This window comes from Trypanosoma cruzi, genomic scaffold (genome assembly GCF_000209065.1).
Source record: "Trypanosoma cruzi strain CL Brener 1047053514673 genomic scaffold, whole genome shotgun sequence".
NCBI classification, from domain to species: Eukaryota; Euglenozoa; class Kinetoplastea; order Trypanosomatida; family Trypanosomatidae; genus Trypanosoma; species Trypanosoma cruzi.
Window position 1 is genome coordinate 61,494 of NW_001849355.1, and position 21,344 is coordinate 82,837.

Below are 21,344 nucleotides of genomic sequence, written 5' to 3' on the forward strand. Positions count from 1 at the left end.
GACTGGGTGGTGGTCTCCTTCTTGTTGTTGTTGTTTTTGTTGCTTTCAATCAATAAATTTTTAAACAACGAAAAGCCGTTAAATAAGAAAACGAAGGATGAGCGATGCCCTTGCTATCCTTGACGGTGCCGCCGCGTGTGTGTCGGCGTTACTGATGCCGGAAGAACTCGGGACGTTAATTCGTTTTCTGCGTGGGGAATCGTGGGATGAGGTGCCACCATCAAAAACAACATCGTCTTCGTCGGCATTGTTATCCACAACGGCCAAAACGGCGACCACAACGACGGCTGCCGTGAGGGATGGTGAGGATACTCCGCGGCGCATTCCAAATGCTCTGACGGGGTGCTACAATTACATTCCATTGGCAATTGCGGCGGAGTTGTCACTTCTTTCCATGTCATCATCCGGCGAGAGATCTGCTCTTGTGCACAAATTTGAGAGAAACGAATTTCGTGTGTTTGCCGTTAATCTTCTGCCGGAGAGTCGTATGGCCGACTATTCCTTGCATCAAAAAGGTGGGAGCAGCAGCGCCATTGTTCGTCTGAGTTGCATGGAGGCGGTGCGGGCCTGGTGTGACGCCGTGTATGCTGAGAAGGATGGAGTTTCTTCCCGAAGCCCAGTCATGGCTGCCAAACGTCACCGGCGCGAGGAAACCGCTTCAACCGCGGATGTGCCGTCACTATCATCCATATCGAAGGGTAAATTCAAGTCAGGGCCAATTAAGCGGCGGGCTCTTTTTATTTTGAGCTGCTGCGCGAATGAAAGCGCCGCACGTCGCGGTGACATAAATCGATCCCGACGTTCATGTGATTCGTTGATGAAGTTTCTCCATGAAATCAGCGCCATTGCGGCGTTGTGTCGCGCCAGAGAAGCCACACACGGGGCTCGTATCGAATTTTCCGTCTTGCTGCTTCCAGACGACCTCGCGTACGGCGGCGCCCTCCTGGAAGAAGCCCTGCGGGAGCCACTCTGTCGTGAGTTCTGCGTGCAGCTTTTTCATGGTTCCATCACCGGCGTGACCCGTCACGACGATGCGGAGGCGACGGCGTTCATTCGTCGTCTTGAGACTTGGATGAATGTGCCGACGGCCCCTCCACGCACCACTGAGGCCAACACTCACGCCGATGGGAAAACAGAAAGGGTGACGGAAGAAAAACAGCGGCACTCACAACAGCAGGATCAACCGCAGCAGCAGCAGCAGCAGGCCGCTGCAGCACATGTGGAACTGGCAGATAAGACACGGCAGCGGGAGTCAAGTTTTTTCTTTGTGCGTCGGGAAAATCTACCGCTCTGTTGTTTTTTGCGAGAGGCACTTCGTCGTTTCCCTGTCATCTTGCATCCGATGGCGCTCCGGCTGCTTCAGGCGTTGTGGGCGACACGGCGTCAACTTGGTGACGTTGTAACAGGTCTCCATGCGCTGCTATGCCCCTTTGCCCATTCCGCGTCCGCGCGTGATCGTTGTGCCTCTTCCCCCTTCTCCGTGCGGTTGTTTTCCGCAGGGGCATCGACGACGAATACCACTGCAAACAAGAGAAACAGGGGTGATGGTATGTCTCGTCATGTAGACACAGTAGATATTCTCAACGCCATTCTTGCCGCAGCGGGACAGTTGGCTGATGGACAATTGTTGAATGAGGCGGTAGCATTCGCTGTGTTGTACGAGGATATTGTGTGGAAGCGGTCGATGCGTCTGCAGCGTATACCGGGTGTTGTGTCGGTGTTAGAGCAACTGTGGCGGAGGTGGGGCAATGATACAGACATGATCTTCCAAGAGGCATTGGCATTATGCGTGCCGGTGTACACACCCAGCAGTACGCTTCAGAATGAGTCGTATCAGAATGCGCAGGAAAATGTTGCGGAGGATACAAGGGCAGTTGTTGCAATACCCGCGGCGATGCGGGCGCCTGCGGCGAAGATGCCGCTTGGAGCCGAGTTGATGCACTCTGCCCTGCTTGCCGTATTACCGCCAGAGGAATCATTAGAGGAGTTGAAGGGTGTAGTGGGCCAAGACGGTGGCCATGGATGCCCGAGCTGGTTAAAGGGCGAGAATTGTCATGACAAGAGCGGTGCGATAGCGATGCGGGAGTTTTCATTGTCTGAGAACAATTTTTTTAACCCGTCCATTCCGGACTCTGTGCGTCTGTTGCATCTCCTGACCTCCCATGCGTTGGGGCAGGGGAACTCCAGACAGAAGTACGTTTCATTTGAGGTGCTGCAGCGAATCTGTCAGATCTCCGACGAGGCGCTCGTGCGGGCATTGAAGGAGCTGCAGCTTGCGGGGATGGTTAAATTGAACGGGCGTGAGTTCAAGGCAAGAGTGGTTCTGGACAACAGTTAAAGCAAGAGGAACAGAGAGAGAGAGAGTGTGTGTGTGTGTGTGTGTGTGTGTGTGTGTGTGGAGGAGGGGGTTGTGAAGGGATGGGAGAAGCGTGCGGATGCGTGGGTTGAATATCGCTGGGCTCTGACGTGTTTGTTTGTTTGTAATTTATTCCCTTCTCCCCTCCACTCCTTACTTGTGTCTCTTCGCAACGACGCTGGGCTCACAAAGAAATCACAACGCACGGCGCAAAGGAAGGCCTTTATATACATATAGGCGTGGAGTGGAGGGAAATAATAGGAATAAAAAAAGGGAAGAGGTGGGGAAGCAGCAAAACAAAAACAAAGCTCACCCACGCACACAATAATAATAATAGTAAAGGAGGGGGAGGAGGGGGGTGGCAGAAAGGGGGACGAGGGAAATTGAGGAGGGAGACAGAAGAGAAAACAATGGTGTGTACAAGCGGAAATGCCTCCTCACACTGTAGCTTTTCCTCTATGCAGCAACAACAGCGACAACAACAAAACTTACTTTTTGCTGTGGAACGCCTTATGACAGCAACGTACCCTCCCGCTCGTTTTGAGCCGCGCCCTAAAATTCTGCTGAGAAGAAAAATTGACGTCATTAACTGCATCACTCGGCGAGTTCGACGTATCAGTCAGGGGCTCATGGATGACAAGTGCTCTTTTGAAAACCGGCGGGCACTGGCCCACACAATTGTGCACAGTGCACTGCAGGCCGCGTACCCTAATTGTCGGCGCGACATATTCGTAGCCTCGCCATGTGAGGAAGCCAAAGGGTCATCTTTGCATGCTGACACCATCGCGGAGGCCTTTCTTTGTGACACCGCCACATACGCTGACCCTTTGATTTACGCGTCTGTGTTGTCGAGTTTTATCGTCTACGGTGTGGACTTTGCCTCGTCGCGTCACGGCCCGCGTGTCGACTCCGCCGATAAAAACAACGTGGCCCCGCCGCTTCCTTCGCTGGACACCGCCCTTTACTGCCTGCACAAGGCAGTAAAGGCGATTTATGTGAAGATGATTATGTCGATTGGCGGACCTACCTTGAGGTATGCTGATGAGAACAATATCTTAACTCGAAAGCCATGCCCAGGCGAGTTTATGGAGTCCTTCCATGCGCTTGCGAACGGTTACACGCTGATTTCGCTTCTGAGGTTTTTTGCCGAAGAGGAGGTGGTGGAAGGAGGGAACGCAGGGGAGGAGACTTCCACGGCCGACCCCTTGCACCGGGATAAACCCTTGCGGTACACCACGGCTGTCCTTTACCGGCTTTTTGACGTGGAAATTGGCTTGGCCTCACAAGAGGCCTCATTATTATCATCATCGTCATTATTGGTCCCATCCATTAGCTCGACACTTGCCTCCGGCTTTAAGTCGGCAATAAATGCCTACTCAGCAGCTGGTATAAAGTGGAACCTCAGCAATAAGACGAACCTGAAGGAAGCGCGAAAGCTGCTTTTCCGTTTCCCTCCTTTGGTGCGGGCCATGGTTGTGTTAATGGCATATTATTGCCGCCACTTCCCGGCGTTGTACCACTCCGTCGTGAAGATTGTGGAGGCCCCGTTCATACTGGACCAGTTTGTGCACTCGGCATTGCTGTACTTCCCTATGCGATCCCAAGAGGAGATGGAGAGAGAACGTTCAATGTTCTGTGAAAAAACAAACAGGTCCGTGGTGGGAACCGTCAAGGAGGTGAACGGGTCGGAGCCGGCAAATGACGCGTGGCTGAAGGCACTGACAACATCGGACTGCGGTGAAAGCGTCGGCGTGCACCCAGAAGAAGAGGAGGAGACGTTGTTCCCGGAGTTGTTGAAGCGCAGAAGGATGCACGCTTTCTGGCGAATGAACTCGATCCTGAAGGACAGTTCTCTGCCTAAAAAGACAGTCCTGCCACAATCCACAGAAACTCGGGAGCTACCTTTTGCATGTGTGGGGCTGTTGAATGTGGGGAACACGTGCTTTGTTAATAGCTTCACTCAGCTGTTTTTTGCCGCGCGGCATTTTCGGATGGATCTCCTTCGAGAGACAACCCCGAGAATTGTGCCGCTGCTGCTGAACTCCTTCAATGAGACGGCACCCGGGGATGAGCATGAACGACGGGGTATCATCCGGCACCGCCCAATCACGGGCCCCCAGGTCACTACGGGTTTTGTTCTTCTCATGTTGCAGATGCACTGGATGGTGACTCACGGTCTTAGCGGCGGTGTTGTCGACACGAAATTCTTTAGGGATGTCCTGCCGGAGCCGTTTAACGATGGCTTCCAGCATGATGCCTCAGAGTACGGGAAGGTGTTGATGGAGCTTCTGGATAACAGTAGCGCCAGTGAAGCCTTGTGGAATGCACCAGTCGTCGAGGAGGAAGATGACAATGATGATGATTGTGATGATATTGTTGGGAGACGGGCATACAGCCTGCCACAAGAATGTGAGGAGTACGAACACAAAATGAAGAGAAATAGGGAGGAACAGGAATCGTTGGGAGGAGGTGGTGGAAAATTCACCGCGAGCTCACTTTCCGCCATTGCCCACACCCACAGTGAAATCAACAAGAGACGAGAGAGGAAACATAATGGCCATGGCCATGGCCATGGCAGTGGCAGCGGGGTTGGAGTGGGGTTGTCCACAGTCGTTGCCCGATGGTTTGGTGGCGTCACCGCCTCTCTCATTGAGTGCATGACATGTCACCACACACGAACGCAGCTGAGTCCATTTTGGGACATTAGCGTGCCACTGCGCAGAGAAGAGGAAGAAGAAAGGCCGCAGACGTGCCCTGCTGAAGTCGTTTCTCATGAAAGGGAAAACCTAGAAGGGAATGCACATGTACTGCGCTCGGAGGATGGACATATCGCGATTACAAATTATTATGTCCACGATGCTGATGTGGCTGGTGTGCCCGTGGCACAAGGAGAAGAGGAAGAAGAACAAAGACAACAGCCGTCACTGCAGGAACTCTTGGAGAGCGTCCTTAACTACCAAGACTCCGGTGAACTTCTTCACGGAGAAAACATGACATATTGTGAGTCCTGCCGTAGGCGTGAGCCTGTTATTTTGCGAACAGCTGTGCACACCACGTGTAGGCGTGCGTTGCCCTTGGCGGAGAATCGTATGCATGGAGCACACGGGCAAATGCAGGAAAAAGATATCGAGGGGGTGCCTTTTTATCTCACGCTGCAGCTCAACCGCTTCCAATATGTTCGAGAAACCGGGAACCACGAAAAGGTGATGGATAAAGTGACCATTAATAAGGTGATTAGCGTCCCAGTGCGGGTTGCGATGCGGGGAATTGGTCGGATGGGCGAGGAGGACGAGGAGGATGTCGGGGATGCCGGGGAGGTGGTGCATGAGCGCATTCACTATCGACTCATTGCGGTGTTGGTGCATAGCGGATCCAGTCCGCGTAGTGGACATTACTTTACTTTGCTGCGCTCCCAAGTGGACGGTGAGATGGCGGAGGAAGACGAAGACACACGTGACTCGTGGGTATTGGCAAATGATTCCATCGTTTCTTTCTTGGATGCAGAAACCGCCGAAAACGTTTTGTCCGGCGCTAGTGGAATCTTCGGTCGGTCCGAGACACCGTACATCATCCTTTATGAGCGATGCGGGTATCTTTCCCCCGCCACCGACGACTTGGATATTCCCGCCGCGATAGAGCAGTTGCTCCGGGAGCTTGTGAAACCAGGGAACCACGCGCCACCCTCATCCGAGGGCAATAAAGGGAACGATAGGGACGATCATGGCGGCGACGGCGGCTCTGGCGGTGACAAGGACAGCGGCGCGGACATATTTGGTCCATGCAGCACATTCTGGGACGACGGAGCCCCCATCTTTTGACGGGCCAAAGAAGTAGAGATGTGAGGAGGGAAGGGAGATGGAAATATCCGAGGGAAATCATATAAAAGAGTAGACGTTTCTGGAGCGCGTCATGTGCGTGCCTCCCCCCTCTTTCCTTCCATCCATGCTTCCTTTGTTGTTGTTGTTGTTTGCGTGCATTTCCTCTTTTTCATTCTGCAAGAATCATATTTATATTTTTACTTCTATTTTTATTTTTGTTTGGCGCACGATTACATGTTTTTGTTTGCGATTGTACGTGTTTGCTTGTAACTGTTCTTCACGCATCCCCGCAACATATGCGGTTGCTGGCGATGCTGCAAATACACACACACACAAACACTCAAAGAGAGAGAGAGAGAGAGAGAGGGAGAGAGAGGGAGAGAGAGAGAGGGAGAGACAGGCTCATTCAAAAAAAAAAAAAAAAAAAATTGTGTGTGTTGTTGTTGTTGTTGTTTTCCTTTTCGCTTGTCTCTTCTCGGGAGGAGGAATTATCGCCCTCATTCTTCTCCGCCAACGGAGAGTGCGATGATGCGTGATCCGTGCGTTCCTCCTTTTCTTTCTTTTCTTGTTTGTTTGTTTGTGTTTTTACCATCGCACCAGCCACTTCTCTTTACATGCATGCGCATGACTTACATGTCCTTCTTTTTTGTGTGTGTGTCTGTCCTTCTTATTGTTTTTTTTTTCTTCCGCAAGGTGAAGAGGCATTTTAAGTTTTATTTCAGTTTCCCTGTAGTATTTTTTTTTCTTTTCTGTGTTTTTTTTTCTTGTGTGTGTGTGTGTGTGTGTGTGTGTGTGTCTTGAAAGTTATTTGACTCCGCGTGTGTTTTGCCGCCGTTAGGGGCTTTTTTTTTTTTTTTCTTCCCCGCCACACCCGCCGCGAGGCTCTTGGAATGTCGCATGCCCACACCGGCCCTCCCCTGCCGTCGTGCATGACCCCGTCGAACGCCACGGGAGCCCCTCGTGACGTTGCGGCGATGCAGCCGAAGAAATTAAAGGGGTCTGAACGCACAGCAGCGATGGGCGGCAGCAGCGGCAAAGATGCCCCGTCACCCATCGACGTGAAGCGATGCTCTCGACACACGCCGCGTGGCTTCAATGAGAAACACTCGCCACTTCACCGCAGTGCGGCCCCCTGCTGCATGGAGGAAGTCCGGAAGCTGTGCAGATCCCTGGGCACTGAGAAGGCGATGATGGTACTTCTGCGAGAGGTGCGGTTGCAGCGCATGAGCACAAGCCATTACAAGTACAAATACCGGAGGGCGCTGAGGGCGCTGCGCTCCGCTAGGCAAGCCGCCTTGAGAGGCCCCGACAAGGGCGAAGCGCCGCATGGTCGCAATGAAAACAGCCAGACGTTGAGTCGAGAAGAAGGAAAGAATGATGAAAAGAGAGAAATATTCTCTCAGGAGCGAGATCGCCTTTTCACAAATGCACGCGGTGGCAGTATTAGTGGCGTAGATCTCACTTCAACGTATGAAACCGATAGCGCACGTGTTTTGGAGGTTCTGAACGACCCTGCGGCGTCGACGGATCGCCTGCGGGCAGCACTGCGGGATTTATGTCGTCGCTACCAACACCTTTGCAGAGCCCGCAAAGAACAAAGGGAGCAGTCGCATCATTTCCGTTTGTTCCGCATAGCATCATACCCTTGTGGTGGTCTTGACGCCTGCCACTACGAGGATCATGTGCCCGTTGCATTTGCGCATTTATCCGTGCTTAGTGACATGTCGAGCCCACAGCTGCCGCACAGACGCCACAGTCTTCCGTCATTTGCGGAGATGGACCCCACGTGGAAGGAACAAAAAGAAACAAATGATTTTGGCGTGCAAGCATTGTCCAAAACTAGTAGTCTCTCGGATCACCCCCAGCGTTCTTGCAACGCGAGTGTAGTGGCGGTGGCGATTTCATCATCCCCTTCCCTGCAAATGGCCACCAGAAGGATAGACGGAAATTCGTTCGATCGTTATGCTGGCGCCAAGTACGATGGCGATGACGTTAACAGCAGCAGCAGCAGCAGCAGGAGCACCAGAAGTAGGAGTACGGCGAGTATTGATAGCACCAGCAGTGCCCTTCACCGTTTGACGCAGAATGAGAAGTTGCGGCAGTGGCGTCTGGACGCACTGCGGCTGCAGGGTAGGCTCCTACGAGGCTGGGAAAGTAAACAGTGAGGGTGGGCGATCATTTGACACCGCAGGAGATCCAAAAACCGCACACACACAAAAAAAAAAAAAAAAAAAAAAAAAGAGTAACCAATAGAACGTTTTGTTGCTGGTAATATATCTATATGCATACATGTGCGCATGCCTGGAGTTAAGTATTTTATAGAACTGTACATACGCATTCATACACTTATATTGTATTCATTAGCATCCGTGATAATTACGTGGCAGCAGTGGAGTGGAGTGGAGTGAAGAAGAAGGGGGAAAGAAAATACCAAAAGAAAGAAGAAGACAATCCCTTAAATGAAGCATCCCTACGTGTATTGCCAATTATCAGAAGGAATGAGGGGGGGATGTTACTGCTGGTGTCTCTCTCTCTCTCTCTTTCTCTCTACCTCTGTGACGGAAGGAAAAGTTTGTTTTTTTTTTTGTTTGTTTTTTTCTTTTTTTTTACAACAAAACGAAAACTCTCTTTCTTATTTTCAATTCCCACCACATATACCCACACCTGTATATCTATACATATATATATATACAGCTGTATGCCATTGACTTGTGTGATTAATTTTTACTGACCATTTCTATTTGTTTTATTTTGTTCGATGCGTCTTCTTCTTCTTCTTAATTATTATTAATTATTTGTTTTTATTGCTTTTTGTTTGCCGAATTATTTGTACGCTTTTGAAGATAAATATGACGTGAGCACACAAATACAATACCAAAAGGGAAAAAAAAAATAAAAAAAAAAACAAGAAATAAATAAAAATAAAAATAAAATAAAAAAGAAGAAAATGTGTTTTTGTTGTTGTTTTTATTTTTATTTGCTCCCATATATTACGGAACGTTGTGTGTGTGTGTGTGTGTGTGTCTATGCGCATGTGGAGGAGGCATGGGATGATGCCACTGTGTTCTCCACGCCACATGCAACCCCGTTGCTTTGTCTTTACTTCTCACCCTCTTCCTCCCCTCTCTCTCTCTCTCTCTCTCCGTGTGTGTGTGTGTCTTGCCTTTAGCCCCTCCCCCACTCCCAACTTACTTACATATAAATAACTACAGAGAGAGGGAGGGAAGGAAGAGAAGAGTGGGGAAAAGGGAAAATGTTTTCTTTCCTTTCTTTAAGAAATAAAAAAAAATAAAAATAAATGAATAAATAAAAATTGTTTTTCTGGAGTAAAACAAAAAGAAAGTAAGGAACATACATACATACATATAGTCTTTCGCCCCATATGCGTACATGTATTTCTTTGTGGATGCGATTATGTATTCGTACACGTAACTGCATTGTGTTGTTGTGGGGAGGGGGGAGGGGGGGATTAACATGTGTGCATGTACACCCTTTTGTACGTATGCGTATGTGTGGCTCTGTCTCTTCTTGTGGTTTTTTTTTGTTTTTTTTTGTGTGTGTGTTTGTGTGGAGTATCACGTGGCTGCGTCAGGGAATAAAGACACACAAAAAAGAAAAAAAAAACAACGAATCCACTGCGAGGCAATAATTCAAGACTCAAAGGAAGAGAGAAGGAAAGAAATAGGGAGATTTATTTATTTTATTTATTTATTTTGTATCCACTTAGCAAAGTCCATTGGGACAGGGACAGACAAACACAAGGGAAAGGAAAAGCTGCGGAATAAAAATAAAAAGAAAATAAAGGGAAACAGGCAAAGCGACACAAATATCTATATATATATATTGCCGGTGGGAAAAGGATGACTTACGCCGTGGCGCAAACGGCGGCGGCTGGTGTGGCTGCCAGCACGGCGGTGGCCCCGCAAAGCCTTTACGAGGAGCACGAGCGACTGGTGAAGACAATCCAGAACTTGGAGCTTAAGACGATGATATGCAAGACGGAAACCCACCACCTGCAGAAGGAGGAAACCGCAGCGAAACAGGAGGTGCAGCGCATTCAGGCGGTTCCTCTCCTTCTCGGGACTTTTGTAGAGGCGGTGGATGCGGGGCGCGGGATTGTTGGCGGGGCCTCCAGCAGCAATTATTATGTACGCATCCTTAGTACGCTTGACAAGGAGCGACTGAAGCCCGGGGCGAGTGTGGGACTGCATAAGGGCAGCAATGCCTGCGTGCAACTTCTCCCAAACGAGACGGACTCCACAATTCACCTCTTGCAAAAGGAGGAGAAGCCAAGCGTGACGTACAGTGATGTGGGTGGACTTGACATGCAGAAGCAGGAGATACGCGAGGCGGTGGAATTGCCGCTGACACATGCCTCTCTGTATGACCAGATTGGAATTGACCCACCGCGTGGTGTGTTGTTGTACGGTCCGCCTGGCACAGGCAAGACAATGCTGGTGAAAGCGGTGGCGCATCACACAAAAGCCTCCTTCATCACTGTGGCGGGCTCTGAGTTTGTGCAGAAGTATCTCGGCGAGGGGCCGCGGAAGGTGCGTGACTTGTTTCGTCTTGCCCGCGAGAATGCGCCTTCTATTATTTTTATTGATGAAGTCGACAGCATCGCAACGAAGCGCTTTGATGCACAGACAGGTGCAGATCGTGAGGTGCAGCGTGTTTTGGTGGAGCTGCTGACGCAAATGGATGGCTTTGACCAGACGACGAATGTGAAGGTTATCATGGCAACAAATCGCTGGGACACGCTGGACCCGGCGCTGCTGCGACCCGGGCGGCTGGACCGCAAAATTGAGTTCCCGTTTCCCGACAGACGCCAGAAGCGACTTGTGTTTCAGGTCTGCACAGGCAAAATGAATTTGTCGCCCGAGGTGGATCTTGAAGAGTTTGTTACACGACCGGAGAAGCTCAGCGGGGCGGACATTCAAGCCATATGCCAGGAGGCAGGCATGCTTGCGGTGCGGAAAAACCGTTACGTTGTGTTGCCCAAGGATCTGGAGGGTGCCTACCGTACTGTCATTCGAAAGACGGGGGATGAGCGGTACGACTTTTACTCATAGGAACGAAGAATGTGAAGAAAAAGATGAAGAGATGTGCGTGCGTGCGTGTATGTTGCTAAAGGAGGGGAGGGGGGAATGTGTGTGCGCTTGTCTCTTTGTATGTATGTGTGTGCTATATGCGTGGTAGGTACAATAAGAGAAGAAGAAGTGAGGGAAGAAAGACAAACAAATGAAAATCTAAGGGAAGAAGGGAGATGGTGAAGAGGAGGAGGGGAAAGGGATCAACGAAGAGAAGCAAATGGCATGTTTTTGTTATTGTTGTTCTTGTGTGTGTGTGTGTGTGGCTTTGGGCCTCTTCTTTTCCCTCTCCTGCCGCTATTATTAGTAGTTGTTGTGCTATTGGTGGCTTTTGATTTCTTAGTGTTGATGTTCTTCTTCATTATTGTTTTTTTTTCCGCTGTTTTTTTTTTCTTTTTTCTTGCCCTCTTCCATTTTGTTGCACGCATGCATACGAGTACATGCGCACGCACGTCATAAATCAACAAACGCACATATTTGTATGTATCTTGCCATGTGTTTCTGTTGGGGGATTTTTACGACATTCCTGAGTTCCTTTTCTTTTTTTTTTGTGTGTGTGTTTTTTCTTTTGTCTTTGAGACGGGGAAAAAAGGGGGGTGGGTGGGTGGGGAAAGAGAAAGAAATACACCACAAACGAGACACGTGTGGCTTTAGGCTGGCTGACACGCACGTCTGTATACATCTGAAAGAAAGAGAAAAAAAAAAAAGGAATAGAGCCCCACACCCAACGGGGGCAACGGAAATAAACTCCTTTTTTTTTCCCCCTCTCTCTCTGTGCGTGCTTGTGTTTGTCAGTTTGTGTGGGATGAGTGTCCACAGTGGTTTTTCTGGGGCGAGTCGCGTTGGTACCACGTATCACAGTATAAAGGGCTACTCTGGTGCCGGAACACCTGGAAACCCACTCGTTGACGGCAAAAAGACAGATGATCCTTATGTGGCCGAATTACAAGACCTGCAAGCCATCTTGCGTAATCCTTCACTGCGTGTGGAGAGCGATGGGTCAGCGGTGTATGATCCAAACTACCTGCCAAAGAACAAGAAAATTATTTCCATGGCCCCATATGACAGTAGCGGAGAGTATGATCCAGTAGAGCCAATATTTTGGCTTACATGTGCATGTGTGGTGGGATTAGGTGCCTTTATAGCCTTTTTGATTCTGTCCCTGTTGCTGCTGGAACTTGACGTCATGCGGGGCACGATAATTTATGTTGCGGCTGGAAGTTGTGCCGGATTTTTATTTATTACCATGTTCCTCTTTTACGCCTTCTCCTCGAAGGACGAGCGCTGGTTTGGGCGCTTGGTTGATGGATTTATTGGCGCCGCCCCGTTTATTGTACTGGGGGCACTGATCGGTTACACCTACAGCGGACTGATCCTCATGATGGTGCAGATTGTCAACGACGACCGAGAGTCGGTTCAAATATCGTGGTGGTTTGCCATTTTTTCCTCCGTTCCACCGTTCCTGCTCTTATTTATGCCAATGTTTGTGGCTGCGATGCAGGTGCAGGAGGCGTCGGCAATTAGCGCACGCATCTTCAGGGGCATCCCCTCGCAGCCACCGGGTTACATCCCGCGCACAAACAACAGTGGGCAGTACCTCTTCTCAGCCACGCGTCGCTTCATTGTTGGCTTTGCGATGGGTGTCGGCCTTGCCGCGTATTACGCCATCACATGTTTTGCTCTTGGGATGGCCGCCTACGGCCTCTACTGCTCCACGGAACTGTACTTTTGGATTCCTATTGCTGTCGTCGTGCCCGTCTTTCTGCTGATCATAATTTTGGTTGCATTGCTCCTGTACTTCTCGCCGTTTACGCTGCGATGTGTTTTTGCGCCGTGGACGGAACCTCTTTTGGCGTGGTCGCCTGTGGCCCTGCGCTCTGCGTACTTCCCGCGGTACCACACAGGCGTCACGGTGAAGCAGATGATACGTCAGACAAACAACACAACGCGAAAGGCGGGGAGACATCACGTGCGAGGGGATTGCGCCCGCGCAGAGGAGTTGTACGAGGATGCAGACGCCCAACGCGCGGAGATTGAGCGGCGCGGCATTAAGCTGCGGGAGCGTGAATGTCGCGGTTGGCGCAAACTGCAAAGACGGCGGCGGTCCAACATGATACGCAAAGACTTGGAGAAGAAGTAGAAGAGGAGGGGAAATAACTCACATTTTGTTGCTTACGGCAGGCGGTGGCGTGGAGGTTCATGATGCATAGATGATCGAACACGAAAGCCTCCGCAATGGCCATCATGACCGCCTGTCAAGACCAGAATTACTAAGATTATGAACTCTTTCCCTGCACTCTGTGGGAATAAAGGGGTGGGGAGGGGGGGTTTAGTGGAGCTTATATCTTTCTGCATGGATAAGATTTGGGAGAGTTCTTCCTCCCTTTCTCTGTACGCATGCGTATATGTATGCATATGTAAACCTCTATGTATCTAATTACATGTTTCTCTCTTTTTTTTCGTTGTTGTTTGTTTGTTTGTATGATTTGTCTTACGCTCCTTCTTCTTCTTCACAGGGGAAGGGGTCGCTTTAACGATCATTATTTTTATTTTTATTTTTGTGTCATTGTTGTTGATGTCATTTATTTATTTATTTTTTATGTGTGTGTGTGTCTGTTTTTCTGCGGCTGTGGCTGCGGCCGGTGGTGTGTGATGCCCCGAGAAACGGCCGGTGGGTTGTTGCGTGGACGCAAGACAAATCAAGAGGAGCCGGTGAAGTCAAACAAAAAAAAAAAGAACGAGGGGGGCGGGTGGATGCGAAAATGGGGCCCGTTTGATCCGTGCAACCCGTCACGCAGGAGGAACTTAACTTAAATCAAAGAAATGGGTTAACGATGAATACGGAGGGAATGCATGTGTGAAGGGAATAGAGAGGAGGATGTGAAATAGAGCCTTATTTATTTATTTATTTATTTTTCCTTTTCTCTCTCTCTCTCTCTCTCTCTCTCTGTGTGTGTGTGTTTGTGTGTCTTTGGGGAGGAAAGGGTGTATGGATGGGGTGCATGTAACTTCACATGTCTCTTGTCTTTTTGACTGTGGCTGAACGTGTTGTGCATTTTTTTTCTTTTGTTTCTTTTGTTGGTGGTGGATGTCATTTTGATCTTTTGCCTCCGATCGAATCGGAACGAAAGGAAAATTTTTCTCTTCTCTTTTTTTTTTTTTTTTTTCCCTCCCCCCTTTGCAAATAAATAAATATACACACGAAAACGACATCCCCGTAGATTGAGGCAGAAAAAAAAAAAACAAGAAAAGAAAAAAAGAGGGGTGGGGGGTAGGGCATTGGGTGTGTGGCTTATTTACCGTTGTGCTGGATGCATACCAATACGATGGAAGTGGTTGTAAAACACATGGGGGCCGCTTTCTCCGTGGCGGTCATCCCTGTATTGAAGGACAACTACACTTACATCATTCACGACAAAACCACCAACACAATGGCAGCGGTGGACGTCTCCGCGGACACGACTCCCATCGTGGACTACGTGGAACGCATTAGAAGAAGTATAGATGAAAGAGGCGCCGGTGCCATGAGCTTCAGCACAATTTTCAGCACCCACAAACACTGGGATCATGCCGGCGGTAATGTTGTGCTGCCGAAAGCGTTAAAAGCTGCAGGTGCCTTCCGCATCATTGGCGGCGTGAATGACAACATTTCGGGCGTTACGCAGACGGTTCGTGAGGGCGACCGCCTGTCACTTGGGGCGCTGCAGGTAGAGGTGCTGGAGGCGCCGTGTCACACGCGTGGGCATGTGTTGTACAAAGTGTATCACCCACAGGCCGAAAAAGACGGTGTGGCGCTTTTCACGGGCGACACGATGTTTGTTGGCGGCATCGGGGCCTTCTTTGAGGGTGACGCAGCGCACATGTGCCGGGCATTGCGGAAGGTGTACAATCTGCATCATAATGCGACTGATAAGGAAGAGGCGGACCGCCACACGTTTTTTTTTCCCGGGCATGAGTACACTGTCAATTTCCTCCAGTTTGCACGCGACACGATTCCGCCCGCCCACCCCGACGCCACTTTCATTGCCTCGCAGTTGGAGCGGTACAAGGAGAGCATTGCACAGCGCAAACCGACGGTTCCAAGCACACTCGCTGAGGAAAAGCGGCAGAATCTTTTTCTACGCACATGTGATGAGTCCTTTGTGCGGGAAATGAAACATGGCGACACCGCCGAGACGTTGATGCAGCACTTGTACGACACATGTCCCTAAAGTGTGATGTTTGGGCCAATTAGCAGGCGGGAAAAGGAAAAGAAAAGAATTGGGGAGCGATGGACGACAAGAGGGGGGCGTATTGAAAGATCCCTTTTTGTGTGTGTGGGAGGAGGGGCGAATTATTTTCGGTTTTTTCTTTGTTGTTGTTGTTTTATTGGCAGCTGCTGTGGGTAATTATTGAATACGCCCGGCTGCCCCCTCATTTTTCTTTTTCTTCTTGTTGTTTGCCTTCTCTTTTGGCTTGTCGTTTTGTCTTTTGCTGAGCTGTTTTTTTTTATTATTATTTTTTTTCTTGTTTTTGTTGTTTGTGGCGGTTGCTTCTTTCATGCGCACTCACACACGCAATTGCCGCTTGTGCGCATGCCGCACTGCATTATTTACGTGCATTTTAAAGAAGGAATGTCGCAGGTGCTTGAACGGCTGCTGCCGGTGCTTCTCCGGCACCTCTCAGGGGATATCACATTCACCACAAACGAACATAACGGCGACTATGACGACGGTGATTCTAATGACGAGAACGACAAGAGTGACGTGGTGGATATGGCGAAGAAGCGGAGGAATAAGAAGTTTGGAACCAGCAGTAACAACAGTCCGGTCGAGCCGGAGAGGGCGCCGCGGCAGAAGGACCACGAGTTTTGCCATCTAAAGGCTGAAGACAGTAATGAGGGGCGCGATCCATGCGGTGGTGGCAAGAAGATTGGCGGTGGTGGCAGCAGTGTTGCTGGTGGTGGTATGCATTATAAGAGCGCCCAGCGTTGGCGGCGTTGTGTGGAATTGTGGCGTCATCTTTTAGGTTCAGATCGACTGTTTCTTGCGCTGCTCTTTCACAGTGGTACCCTGTGGGCGGTGGAGTGGTGCCCGTCCACGGCGTTTTCATCGCCATCTGCGTCAGGGACAGGCACGGAGGAGGCGCGTTCGTGGTCAAATGCTGTCTTATGGTTCCTACAGCTTCAAGAGGCGGTGGCCACACCCACGAAAATCAACAGCTGCAATGATGCGAATAAAGAAGCTACTGGCGATGGTGTTGCTCCTAGAAGCTACAGGAGAAAAACACAATTCACGACACATATGCATTCAGAGGACGAAGTGGCGGTGCAACGGGTGGCGATGAATTTACTGAGCGAGTGGTTTGCGATTGTAGACAGCTGTGGGAAGCGTTTTGCACGTGCCTACTACTTTTCATGTGCACTGAAGATTGCCGCGCTTGTGGGGAACATGGCGCTCGTGGAAGACATTCCACACCTGCACGATATTGTGATGCAGGAGCCGCGTTCCGTCTCGCAGTTCACCGCATTCTGCAGTATTCTCTGCTGTCTCCTTGTGGAGGAGGCGCAGCAACAGCAGCCATTTCGCCTGAACCTGCCGCCGCCCTTCTTTTTAATGAATTTTAATCTCGTTGGACGTGGGTCTCGTATTGGTGTGTGGCTGCCACGAGGATCCCCACGTGTTGTGAGCGGCACATTGCGCTCTGCTGCAGCTGATCGTGGCACAGTAACCACTGGTGGCAGTGCCGATTGTGCCCAAGAGGGCCAATTTCACTCATGTGAAGTATGCTCGCCTGGTGTCATTCTACGCGTACCATCGTCTTCATCACAGATAGATGCCACGGGAGATCTCATACTTGGGGTGCGACTTCTTGACGAGGCATATGTGCAGGGGATTGATGTGTTGCCGCTCATGCCACACGATGATAATGAGGAGGATGCTAGCAATAATGATAACACCGGCGGTGGACGGCGGGGGACGCGAGGTGAGAGTGTCTCTGAAAAAAGGAGGCGAGTTTGTAACCGGCGAACAAAAGTCGTTTCTGCCGCTGCTGCTTCTGCGGATGTTGAGTCCTCGCCCCGCCGGTGTTGGTCTACCTCTTCTCCGCTGACGCAAATTTACGTGCGGGTGGATCTTCTTTACCCACGAGCCGTTTCTGCGATTGTTTCACCTCTGTCGTCATTCTCACCCGCGTCTACGGGAGGTAGCGGGAGACGCCGGGGAAATTATCAACATCAGCATCATGCACAGCAACCGACAAACGAGGAGACAATTGTCAACACCGTCCCCCTACGACGGAGTTCCTGCATTGCGGCCCAACGGGACCCCCTCGCAACGATTGTGTTCTCACTCGCGACGACCGCGCGTCGCCTCATGGGATGCCGGGGTCTCTTCGTGGAGAAGCCACGGGAGCACTCGTTGTTAACGGCAGCGGCCGCTGTTGAAAATGAGAATAGCCAGGAAGAACGTGCTGTCGAATGTCGGGGGAAACCCGCAAAGGGCCCTTTTGATGTGGATGGCAGGAGAGCAAGGCGACAGGCGTGGGGCACCGCTGAGGGTAGGATGCATACCACTGCCAATGAAGTTCCGCCTACTGCTCTTGCCTTATTTCCAACTGTAGAGGAGGAGCTGGAGTGCCTTGTTGAATGCGCCATTCATCTTTTCCTAGAGGCGCTGTTGCTGTGTCGTGCGTTATCGAGTGATGTCATACCACAGATCGATGCGTGGGCGATGGAAGTGACGTCCAACACAGTTGACCTTGCCCTTGCCACTCCCCTGCCTGTTGTGCGGCACCTGCACGCTGTCGGGTACGCCCTTTGTCTTATGCCGCAACCGCATCAGTCACTGCTTGTCACTGTAGGTCTATTTGCAACTCTCGCCCAACGCCAGCGGGAGAGTAATAAAAATGAAACCGACCGAAGCAATTCCATTGCTAGTTATGACGGTGGGGGTAAAACGGGACATTTGGGACATGGCAGTGTTGGTTTCACAGGCTGGTGGGAGGTATTCAAGGCGTGCGTGCTAAAGGACGCCGTCATACCGGGCCAACTGTGTGGCGGCACATGGGGACTGGTGGAGCGAGTGGAAAGGTCACTGTGCGTGACACCGCACGTGCGTCTCCACAGACATCCACGTCAACCTCAACCGCCGCAAAGAGATAAAGAGGGCACGCCTGCGGAGGGTGGCAGCACCAAATCAACGAATAAAGAGGTGGATAAGGTGAAGAAAGATGAACTTGCCTCACCTGACGACGCAGCACCACGTCGTCGTCTGGCGCTGCTGCACTCTCGCCGCCGCATGGAGCAAGATGGATCTGTGAAGAAGCTGAAGCATGAGATTTCCGTCACACCCCCGTGGCTCCGCGCCGCCAGGGCGGTGGAGGTCCACACGTGCCATCATCATCGAGATCAACACGAATCTTCGCTACAGGAATGGATTATGGCAATGTGGTGGTCATTGGAGCGAGCAGCTACAGATGCCGCCTAACCTTTTTGGTGTCTTGAAAAGCAACACTTAGAATTCTCCTTTTTTTCTTTTTGGAGCGGGGCGCGTTCTCGATAATCCCTTGCCGTGGAAAGTGGAGGGGGAATTCTTTGCATGATTCACCAACAGAGAGAAGGAGCACGCAAAAAATTTGTCTGTCTTTTTCTGTGTGTTTGTGTGTGTCTGCTTTTTCCATTTTCTTATCGCCGCTCTCATTTACTTTTCCTTTTCTCTTTCTCTCCCCGCTTGTTTACCGGAGGAACTCGTCCAAAAGGGGAATATTAGGATCGACAAAAGAAAAAGCGGTTATTCTGGGAACGAGTGTGTACGTATTATTATTTTTTTTTTTGTGTGTGTGTGTCTCTCTCTCTGTGTGGGGGGGTATTTCTATGGTCACAGCCCCAGAGACACATCACGGATTGCGGCCACCGCGCCATTTTTGTGTGACTTCTCGCAGGAGCGGCGGCATTTGTCACTTGTCGTCGTGGTCGATGCCCTGTCTGTTGTGCTTCGTTGCAGCCGTCTGCTTTATTTGCTCCACCGCCTCAGCACGTCTAGAGGAAATTAACGCGTACTTTGCTGCCATTTGTAGGGAGGATGCGAGGGTGTTTGGCGGGGCGGTCGTTACATGGGGTGAGGATGAGGAGGGCATTGATGCCTTTACAACAACTGCGCTCGGCAGTCGGGCGGTTGTTGGCAAACGTATTCCAATGACCCTTGACACAAGCTTCCGTACAAACACCCTCTCCGAGGTTTTTCTTGTCATGACCGTGGCATACCTGGAAGACAGGGGTGAGCTGCCCTTTTCACGCACACAGCCCATTCCACGCAGCTTTTTACCACCGCCCTACGGTAGAAATGTCGCCTTCCAGAATCCGCTGTTCCCTGCCGCCGTTGTCTCGCTCGACACGCTGCTGCAGCACACATCTTCACTCACTGAGGTGGGGTTTGACAGCGGGGCGGTGCAGACGCCAGGAAAAACGGTGAATATCACCAAATTCGTTGAAAGCGTCTTTGCGAAAGCGTTATCCGGCGGTCTGTGGGGGACAGGAGAACCGGGGCTCGGAAGCAGCTACCGCTACTCCCGACTAAACACAGCGTTGACAACTTATATTCTTGAAAAAGTTCTTGAAAAAATGGCGCCGCCCGTTTCTCTTGCGACATTTATACAAAATAAATTTATCTCCCCGATGGGACTCAGTGGGACCTTTCTTCTTGACAATGTGGGGAATGTACCAGGGCCGACGTATCCCAAAGACAGTGACGTGTCCCTTTCAGCACGTGCCGTGCAGGATGCTACGGGCGATGGCTCCAATGTGGCTCTGTCACGCACCATTCACGCTGCGTACGCATCAGACTACATGTACTACACCTCTGCACTGGATCTTGCGAAGCTTGCATACGAGCTTTTTCTGGGTGGTCACCACACGGCCGTTGGTAACGCTTTGAAAAATGACCCTGTCAATATCAACGGAGAAAACGTCCCACCAGGCGCCGTTTCGCGGTCACTCGGCATGTATGGCTTTGATTCGGAAATTCTGTGCAGGGAATTAGGCGATACCGAGACATGTGATTTTGGCGACGGCGCAAACCTCTACGGATGGGCTCTTACGGGAGCATACAATCAAATTGCATTGTTGTGCACATCGAAAAAGTGCGTGGCTGCCGAAGTAAGTCATTTTCAAACTAGAAGCACAATCAAACCCCATGCATTAGGGCTTGCAGTGTCTTCTCTGAAGCAAGTGAAAGTGAGGCCGCCCCTTCAGGGTGGTAAGCTTTACCCACTTTATGTTTTTATCGGTGTTCTGGCGACGATCATTATTTCTATCGTAGGAAGCTATGTCGCGGATTACATAGTGCAACCCGCACCCGCGAAACCGACCTTCCCGGTGCAAAATGCCCGCAACACGCCGCTGCCGATGAATGGCTCCGGGACGGAAGACGTATCGGTGCCGTTGCGAGTAGAAGGGGCCTACGCCACGCAAGGGATTTCATCTCCCTTGCGACGTTTAGACATGTACGACTAGAATTGTGAGGCAAAATTGTAAAGAAAAGAAATATTTTTTCTCATGTTGTCCCTCACTACTGTTGCGTATAGATGTTGGGAGTCGGTGCTGCGGCTGCTGTTATGTTGTTGTTATTTTGGTTGGTTGGCTTTCCGTATGTGCGTGCTTTGCCTCTACACTTCTCCTTGAAATGTGGAATCCAGATGCATAAACGAGCGGAATAAGACGGCAATCAATCGGTCTGCAGAGAAGACGACATCGTCACTGCGCCCACTCACATGGATTAGAGCAGAAACAAATACCAGAGAAAGAGAGGGGACGTTAGGAAAATAACATTTTATTTGCTTTTCATATTTAGAAAAGTGAAGAATTGAGATTTGTGAGGGATGCATGATCACAAAAAAAAAAAAAAAAAAGAAAAGGTGAAGGGGTGTTTGTTTTTTGGATAGCGTATTTTTTATTTTTTGATCTTTTTAGCGTTTGTTTCATGATTGGCACATGAACCTAATTTATCCTTTATTTTATTTTATTTCTTACAGAAGTACTTTGCCTTTCTTTCTTTTTTTTTTTCTTCTTCGTTTCCTTTTTTTCTTACCGCTACCATCATCGGT

At 50.2% G+C, this 21,344-nt stretch overlaps 8 protein-coding genes across 8 annotated transcripts, besides 31 other annotated features; all 8 read left to right on the forward strand.

Moving 5' to 3' along the window:
* Positions 1–1,108: part of a sequence feature (heterozygous, non-Esmeraldo-like haplotype) that runs on past the window's edge.
* Positions 98–2,338, forward strand: Tc00.1047053509429.240 (hypothetical protein, conserved; the record flags this gene model as incomplete). Its single annotated transcript, XM_815073.1, has 1 exon — positions 98–2,338. The coding sequence occupies one exon, from the start codon at positions 98–100 to the stop codon at positions 2,336–2,338; it is 2,241 nt and encodes a 746-aa protein (XP_820166.1).
* Positions 1,109–2,292: a sequence feature (areas merged during assembly that could not be assigned to a particular haplotype. This can correspond to areas where the two haplotypes were merged or to regions with more than two copies in the genome that were merged during assembly.).
* Positions 1,169–1,204: a microsatellite.
* Positions 2,293–14,160: a sequence feature (heterozygous, non-Esmeraldo-like haplotype).
* Positions 2,364–2,398: a microsatellite.
* Positions 2,767–6,174, forward strand: Tc00.1047053509429.250 (ubiquitin hydrolase, putative; the record flags this gene model as incomplete). Its single annotated transcript, XM_815074.1, has 1 exon — positions 2,767–6,174. The coding sequence occupies one exon, from the start codon at positions 2,767–2,769 to the stop codon at positions 6,172–6,174; it is 3,408 nt and encodes a 1,135-aa protein (XP_820167.1).
* Positions 6,361–6,395: a microsatellite.
* Positions 6,519–6,571: a microsatellite.
* Positions 6,583–6,602: a microsatellite.
* Positions 6,940–6,970: a microsatellite.
* Tc00.1047053509429.260 (hypothetical protein, conserved) lies at positions 7,065–8,339 on the forward strand (the record flags this gene model as incomplete). Its single annotated transcript, XM_815075.1, has 1 exon — positions 7,065–8,339. The coding sequence occupies one exon, from the start codon at positions 7,065–7,067 to the stop codon at positions 8,337–8,339; it is 1,275 nt and encodes a 424-aa protein (XP_820168.1).
* Positions 8,171–8,200: a microsatellite.
* Positions 8,390–8,414: a microsatellite.
* Positions 8,699–8,723: a microsatellite.
* Positions 8,746–8,782: a microsatellite.
* Positions 8,952–8,980: a sequence feature (AT_rich).
* Positions 9,058–9,122: a sequence feature (A-rich).
* Positions 9,125–9,153: a microsatellite.
* Positions 9,176–9,198: a microsatellite.
* Positions 9,279–9,317: a sequence feature (CT-rich).
* Positions 9,449–9,488: a sequence feature (A-rich).
* Positions 9,864–9,889: a sequence feature (AT_rich).
* On the forward strand, positions 10,035–11,246 carry Tc00.1047053509429.270 (proteasome regulatory ATPase subunit 3, putative; the record flags this gene model as incomplete). Its single annotated transcript, XM_815076.1, has 1 exon — positions 10,035–11,246. One exon carries the CDS (start codon positions 10,035–10,037, stop codon positions 11,244–11,246), a length of 1,212 nt encoding a protein of 403 aa, XP_820169.1.
* Positions 11,616–11,666: a sequence feature (T-rich).
* Positions 11,746–13,404, forward strand: Tc00.1047053509429.280 (uncharacterized protein; the record flags this gene model as incomplete). The annotated part of the gene is made up of 1 exon (XM_815077.1): positions 11,746–13,404. The coding sequence occupies one exon, from the start codon at positions 11,746–11,748 to the stop codon at positions 13,402–13,404; it is 1,659 nt and encodes a 552-aa protein (XP_820170.1).
* Positions 13,805–13,824: a microsatellite.
* Positions 13,845–13,865: a sequence feature (AT_rich).
* Positions 14,158–14,179: a microsatellite.
* Positions 14,161–14,970: a sequence feature (areas merged during assembly that could not be assigned to a particular haplotype. This can correspond to areas where the two haplotypes were merged or to regions with more than two copies in the genome that were merged during assembly.).
* Positions 14,187–14,213: a microsatellite.
* Positions 14,401–14,431: a microsatellite.
* On the forward strand, positions 14,576–15,475 carry Tc00.1047053509429.290 (hydroxyacylglutathione hydrolase, putative; the record flags this gene model as incomplete). The annotated part of the gene is made up of 1 exon (XM_815078.1): positions 14,576–15,475. The coding sequence occupies one exon, from the start codon at positions 14,576–14,578 to the stop codon at positions 15,473–15,475; it is 900 nt and encodes a 299-aa protein (XP_820171.1).
* Positions 14,971–21,344: part of a sequence feature (heterozygous, non-Esmeraldo-like haplotype) that runs on past the window's edge.
* Positions 15,681–15,787: a sequence feature (T-rich).
* Positions 15,839–18,730, forward strand: Tc00.1047053509429.300 (hypothetical protein, conserved; the record flags this gene model as incomplete). Its single annotated transcript, XM_815079.1, has 1 exon — positions 15,839–18,730. One exon carries the CDS (start codon positions 15,839–15,841, stop codon positions 18,728–18,730), a length of 2,892 nt encoding a protein of 963 aa, XP_820172.1.
* Tc00.1047053509429.310 (hypothetical protein, conserved) lies at positions 19,117–20,754 on the forward strand (the record flags this gene model as incomplete). Its single annotated transcript, XM_815080.1, has 1 exon — positions 19,117–20,754. One exon carries the CDS (start codon positions 19,117–19,119, stop codon positions 20,752–20,754), a length of 1,638 nt encoding a protein of 545 aa, XP_820173.1.
* Positions 21,132–21,154: a microsatellite.
* Positions 21,284–21,326: a sequence feature (CT-rich).